This window comes from Lytechinus pictus, chromosome 10 (assembly GCF_037042905.1).
Source record: "Lytechinus pictus isolate F3 Inbred chromosome 10, Lp3.0, whole genome shotgun sequence".
NCBI classification, from domain to species: domain Eukaryota; kingdom Metazoa; phylum Echinodermata; class Echinoidea; order Temnopleuroida; family Toxopneustidae; genus Lytechinus; species Lytechinus pictus.
Window position 1 is genome coordinate 24,324,284 of NC_087254.1, and position 7,372 is coordinate 24,331,655.

General features: G+C 35.9%; 1 protein-coding gene across 1 annotated transcript; it reads left to right on the plus strand.

Annotated features, from left to right (window-relative positions):
• Positions 1-585: 585 nt before the first annotated feature.
• On the plus strand, positions 586-6,267 carry LOC129270361 (fascin-like; the record flags this gene model as incomplete). Its single annotated transcript, XM_054907753.2, has 3 exons — positions 586-779; positions 2,088-2,362; positions 3,114-6,267. Coding segments are annotated over 3 exons (687 nt in total), but the record flags the coding sequence as incomplete, so codon positions are not given.
• Between the last annotated feature and the right edge of the window lie 1,105 nt (positions 6,268-7,372).

Genomic DNA, 7,372 nt, shown 5'->3' on the forward strand with positions numbered 1-7,372 from the left:
CCTTCACCTTACACAGTAACATACAAACTTAATCAAATAACCCTAAGGTTTTTTTTAAGGGGCAATCTAGTGAAATTAGTAACATGACTAAATAATAATAATGACGATGATGATGATAATAACGATATTAATAGTTATTTATATTAATTGCACCATCTATCTAGAAATAGTTTTTTCCTGGGCACATTGGGTATTAAAACTGGGGTATTATTATTTCCCCAGTTTTAGCTCAAGCAACCTTCCAGCACTCGGTGCATTTCAAGGAATCAATCCTGCTCGGTACTCATTCACCTCACCTGGGTTGAGTGCAGCACAATGTGGGTAAATTTGCCAATTTGGGAAAACATGCCATGGCTGGGATTCATTTGTGTGATTGAGAGAAAAGAGTCCCAACCACTGGACCATAACCATGACAATCAATCATTGTCCTAGTTTCCTTGTATTTTTTGCCGTAAAAAAAAAACTGGCAAAAGGTTTTTCATGCAGCAAAGTCCTGACGTAAAAAAAAATCTCCAACACCAAAAGCTGAACACCAAACTTGTTGTTCTTGCTCAATAACATACAACATAATTATGTTCTTTCTCTCTCTGTTATAATATAGGTGAAGATGTTTCATTCAAGCTTCTGGCCGATGAAGAGATTGAGGACACAGAGACCTTCCAGCTGGAGTTTGTTAAAACCGATACGTACGCTATTAGGGTTTGTGACTTCAAGAAGAATAGGGAAGCCAAGTACTGGAAGAGATATGCTGCTGGTATCCAGGCTAATGGCACCTCAAAGTAAGTTCATTTCTTTCATGGACAGTGCTACAAGAGGGGCTGGGGTGACCACCCTTTCTATGATTTTTCAAGTAATAAAACCAAGAAAGATAAAAGGGGAATAGGAATATAGAAATATTACTTTGAAGAGGGAAGGAAGAGGATCATCAACAAGAGAGGTTGTGTAACTCTAAAGCCCTGTAATTTAATTGAGAAAAACGTGATTATCTTACCCTCACCCATATTCCTTTAGCTTAACATAAATGAAATCTAGAATTCCCATAGGTTTCTTTACAGGGACCATTGGTGTCCCCAATGGGAAAAGAATCTATCTGCTCCGTCGATGATCGTTTAAAATCTGCTCTGAAGCAAAACAAGAACCATACTTCCAAGCCAAAACCAAGTTATAGACCAAATACTGTACATCACTATTGATTCCATAACCATGTTCATAGCTGCTTGTCAGGCAACCACTGACTCATTATACTTAACGTGGCAACTGTTACAGTATAGTGTTTTATGGTAAAATTGCAGATTCGTTTTCAGCCAAATTGGAGAACTTAACTGAAATATACAACGTGAATGAAACTGTAAATTAGATACATGTATTGGAAAAATGCTATATATCCAAGTTCAGGTTCTGGCATTAAAGAAATAGAAGATATGAATTTCAGCTGTAATACCCCTTTCATAAACCCAATAAAACACAATTATGCGGCTAATAGCAGCATAATTTGGTCGTAAAATCAGAGGAGGACAAGAGTTATCCGCATTATTCTGATGCTGCTATTATCCGCATAATAGCGGCATCGGGACAAGATTTTGAGTTTATGAACGTTTTTCCAAATAATGCGGATAATTGCCATGGTGCGGTCACAAGGTCACCCTTTTCCAACACAACCGCATTGGAGGGGGCGTGTCCAGTTGTCATGACGATTATCCGCCTTTTTCAGGACGGGCACTCGTAAAAATAATTTATGGAGTTTGTGAACGCAATTTTTATTGAATTATCCGCATTACTCTTAGGCGGCTAATTGGAGGATATGTTTTATTGGGTTTATGAAAGGGGTATTAGTCTGATGGTAGATGTCCAACTTAAAAAGGGGTGTTTTTCTAAAGAATGCTAGCCCTGAATACATCAATGCGGCAATTGCTGCAATTGAATGATGTTGATGCTGAAATAATAAAATAAATGAATAATAATTATCGTGAATATTCATTTTCATAGTGCAACCTGTCAAGATACATTCCAATTTTTTTCTGGAAAAGGCACAGTTTGTTCAGAGTTGCAATCTGATAACATTGTTTAAATTGATTCCCTCAACCTAGGGACCAAGCGGAGTGCCAATTCGCTGTCGAATACGAGGGCAAGTACATGCGTCTGCGTGCTCCAGGTGGCAAGTACGTCGGTGTCCGTGACAACGGCCATCTACTTCTTCAGGATTCCCCGAAGGACTTCATCTTCCGTCTGATCAACCGTCCAAAGTTGGTACTGAAGTGCACGCATGGATTCGTCGGGGCAAAGGATGACAAGGTGGCCTGCAACCGATCCAACTTTGATGTCTTCACCGTGACGTTCAAGGATGGTGGATACACTATCCAAGGTTGGTTTATATTTCCGTTAGATATTCTTGTTGCAGAGGATGAATTTGCTTGCTTAGAACACATGTTGATTTTTAAATGTATGCTAGCTCCCCCTTGAATAGTCTTACTTCCATCATCAGCTAATTATGATGAACATTGTGATTGCATATAAGCTGACCCTTTCATGGAAACTTCACACATTATTTTGTGAATGTTCCAGCCCCCTAATTGAGAAATAGGCCCACAATCCTCTGTAAAATTTAACCTAGGGCCAAGTTGGTAATCAGTTAACCTGCTAATCACATAGCACATCCTTTCGTGAAACTACCCCTCTTTATGAAATGATGAACCAATTCTGTCCTCAAGAGGTTGTTTTCTGAAGTTTTGGGTTATACAATTATACACGACCCCTGATGGGTTAAATGGATTAGCCCTTTGAAGATGTGCAAATCTGTTGATTTGGAGGCCTAATTAAAATTAACGTGGCTAGTGTTACGATTTATATTTCCTGGTACTCGCAGGTTCTGATCATAGACTTGGCATTTCATACACATACATATTAACCAATGGTGTGAATATATGTGATCTGATTGCTGATTTCTTTCTTTTCTCCAGCCTGAATGCCATTGAATTCAATTTCAATCTGGTATTGTGTACTTTTTGCAATCATTGCAATTGCAAGCATTTTATTTTTTCATCTCTACCCTATCATCGGTGCTCAACGTTCAATATCATATTTTTTTCTCTCTATTTTAAATTTTGTTAATTCAGATTCCACTGGAAAGTACTGGTCTTGCGATGACAGTCAGAGCACCAAGCCCGTCGTTCTTGGCGAGGCACCCGGTATTTTCTTCTTTGAATTCCACGAGCTCTCCAAGTTTGCCATTCGAGCAGAAGGTGGTGATTTGATCAAGGGCGAGCAGAGTGGCTTGTTTACCGCCAATGGTACCAATGCCTCAGCAACTGATAACACGTTGTGGGAATTCTAAATCAATTGGGCTTGAAATAAGCCAACTCCAAAGTAGCTATATATAGAACAGCTTACCGGCCAGCCACTCTATCTATTATAACACTTGCAAATATTGTACATTTTTTTTAATACAAACATATTTTTCAAAGGTGCATAATAATTATGTTTAACTGTAGCGAGATTGTTGGGATCTTTTTGTTTTTCATTGCCTTGCGTACTGACTTCCATTTTCTCTTATTTTCAAGGGATACATTAATTATTTCATATCGACGAAAGGAAAGATTTTGTAGATTTCTTGAAAGTTAGTAGAAGAAGATGAATAATTGCAATCTTATAATTTTGAAGCGGTCTTTGTAGACGCACTAACTCTCTTCTTTCTTCTCCTTGGCCTCAACAAATGATTACATCAAGTGAGAAAATGGTAGCAACTTAACATTAGATTTGAAATTGGGAGCATTCAGAATGGATTTTTCTGAAAGATTGAAATTATAATTCCATTCACCCACATCAGTGTCATTGACAACTCATGCATTCCAGAGGCGCTGAACAGCTAAAGCCGCTCCGCTCGTCCGGGAACTGTGTTGTGTTATTCTGTTTTAAAATGGATGTTGTAACAATACAGTCGATCTTCAACTCCATCTTCGAACTGGATCTTGTTTGGAATCTGGTGATGAACGTACCTTTGATGACTGGTTTGGAGATTCTGTCAAAATAATTCTAGAAAAACAAAATGATGATCAGAAGCTTCTCCTGTCACTTATTTAAAACCGTAGAAGGTATATCGATAATGAGAAATGATTTTGAAAATAAATTGCGATTATGATTTTTTTTTTATCCGCTCTTTGTGATACAATTACTTGAGTTTCTAGAGGATCGCATGAAGGATGCTTCATAGAAATTAATTTTCTACAGGTTTTAAATAAGGGACAGGACTCTACCTGAAGGTATTCTTTTTTTGTCAAGTTTTGATGAAAGTGAGATTAATTGATGGATCCTAGTTCCATTTGCAATTGGCAACATAAACATCTCTTCACCATCATTGTAAGTTTTGTAATAATGTGGAAGCAGATTAGATCATGTTTGATGTGACAGCAGGGAGTATACACGATATCACTCGTACAAAACGCAACGTATCTGAGTCAATATTTGCAATAATGTTTAGATCGTGAATTTGTATAATATGACAAAGATGTTTGTAAGCATTGTAAAGTAATATCTAGTGTACTGTAGGCATAATGGATTATTTCTTTTTTTTTCCATGATGAAACATACATTCTGATTCTGAACAAAATCTTGCTATGCACATTTCTGACTACATAATTAAAACATGGGGCTATTAACTTGCTCCATGATTAAAACAAATTATATGTGTATTATCTCAAGTATACTATTCTTATTATTATGTAATGTTGTTTGTGTGGCATATAAAATATAGAGGACTTTTTATGCTATCAAATCATACATTTGCTTTCCAAAATGATATTGCTAAAATGGATTGGCGCAATTAGGCCTCCACTTTCGGTACTTTCGTCATATTCGCTTCAATTTCAATGGTGTATGAATTGTTTACATCTGAATATTTTATCTCATGCATTAGGTATTTATTTCCCCACGATAGGCAATGTGGATTTTTATTTGTTTCCTGCAAAAATCATGAAGATATAGTTGCAGGAATAAATTCTCTCATTAAATGGTACAATTTCCTTCAAGTTTAAGTTTTTCTAGTTCAATTACTACTTCACCCTGTGTAATTCTGTATGTATGTTTGCAAGCCACATTCATGAAATAATAAAAAGAATTATTGTATTAATCATATCAAAATAGTGTTGAATGTAGACATGGAAGTACAATTTCAAACCCACAGACTTTGTAACTATTACAGTAAAGTTAAAACCGAAATAAGGAGATTTTCTGCACAAATAAGCAAAGTTATATCCTAACTTTCGAATGACAGATGTGTTATGACCTTAGTGTTGGTATATTCTTATGCAGCTAAATGCCTGTACATGTGCGATTTTAAACACATGAATACTTGCTCATATTATACTTCTTGCTGTCTTAGGAATTTCATATATCATTCCAACTTTATGTGACATGTTTATCCATTACTATTATCTTTTTTTAAGTTTGATTTTATTTTTGGTCTTTCAGATGTGTACTACGCCTGTAAATATTCTTTCTTTTTTAATGCTATGATGTATGTAACATTAATTTATGTATTATAGCACCAGTGAAACGGTTAAAACTATTTCTGCATCAGATTTAATGGCGTAGCAATTAAGTTAACTTTAAAACTTAACACTGAGAGTTTTCGGTATTGTATATTGTTGACTTGTTCTCGTTGGGCAGTTAGGAGACTGATTAATTCAGACTAGGTGAGAAAAAAAACTACCAAAAGAGATTAAGATTTTATAGAAAAGTGATATTGTATTTGTTATAAATGTTATGAATATAATGATATTCGAATTTGCAAGGTAATGAAGGTTTATTTGCTGAAGAAATTGTAAAAAAATCAACCTATTTCCTTCTGTTGTCTTTTCATATACCACTTTATAGATATTCTGTTTGCGTATATAGAAGAGTACCATATAGCAATATAAGTTTTGTATCATAATTTTTTGTTGGAGTATAATTAGCACTGCTAAATCGTTAACTAACTCTTTTATTTTCTAACACTTTTGGAATCGTCCGGTACATTCATTCGTTGAATATGACGGCGTTTCTTTAATCAGCTATGCACTGTCAAAAATAAAATGTAGGTATTAGATTTAAAAACACGAATATATATGTACACCCTTAAATGCTAGAATGCGCCGTTTTTTTAACAGGGTACGCATAGCGCACGGTCGTGAACTTTTATAAAAGAGGTTGATGATAACAGTTTGCTAACCATAATAGTAATGTTGAAAAAAAAATGGTTTATTGCATGTAATAAACGGCCTTATAAATGGGAAATTGTAAATGAACGTGTATTTTATTTATGCTTCGGAATGCTATGTTGTGTTTGGAGTTTGAATATGGTTTGAGTTAATTGAGTGTATCAAGGGATGTATAGTTATGCTGGAGAGAAGCTTATCCCATCCTGTACAATCTCGAACAAATTCGGACCCTATCAGTCTCCAAAATTTGAAGCAAAAAAGCTATACGGCCGTATCGGTAATCTGACACGGTATAGTGATCGCATAGATATGTAGGCATGAGAGGTGGAAGAAGGGAAAATGTTCTCACAACTAAAAATTAATAAAGCAACCGTCTCTCCACCCCCCTCAATAAAAAAAAGGTTATTAATAATTTTGTCGGGACACCCCTCCCTCTCGGTCAGGTACGCAAGTGTTATGGTGTAAGAGGCTACCCTGAAACATCAGAAAAATCCGATTCTCAAATGTTATGGGGTCCGTCCACCAACTAGATTTTTTTCGAGACCTGCCTAAAATGATTTGTTTCGCGATGTGTTCTACACAGTGGCGTAACTGGGGGGGGGGGGGGGCACGTGCCCCCCAATCGGTTGGCCAAAAAAAAAAACGGGGGAAAATAGAAAAAGAAGGGGAAAGAAAGAAACGCAGTGGGGGGAGATGAAATTATTGTATATTATATTTTATATAATTATATTTATATCATATTACAGAAAGAAATATTTTTTTCATCACTTTATGAAACATATATTTGCCTAGGGCGTTTATAGGGCCTATGTGTTCATCATTCCTGGTGCTCGCATTGTCTAATTAATGAGATAATCCGGTTGTACTAAAACATCCAGTTTACAAGACAAATATACTTCCTCCTCGAATTATTATTGTTTTATGTAGTCACATCTGCTTTTCATGACTATAAACTTAAAGTGATTACCCACTTTTAAAGGAGAATGAAACTCTTGGAGCAAGTTAGCTTTTGTGAAAGCAGAAAAATCAAAGAATAAGATCAACAAAAGTTTGAGTAAAATAGGACTAGCAATAGAAGAGTTATGAGCATTTGAATGTCGAGATCACTAATGCTATGGAGATCCTCCCATTGGCAATGCGACCAAGATCTAAGACTATGATGTCACAGATGAACAACTCTC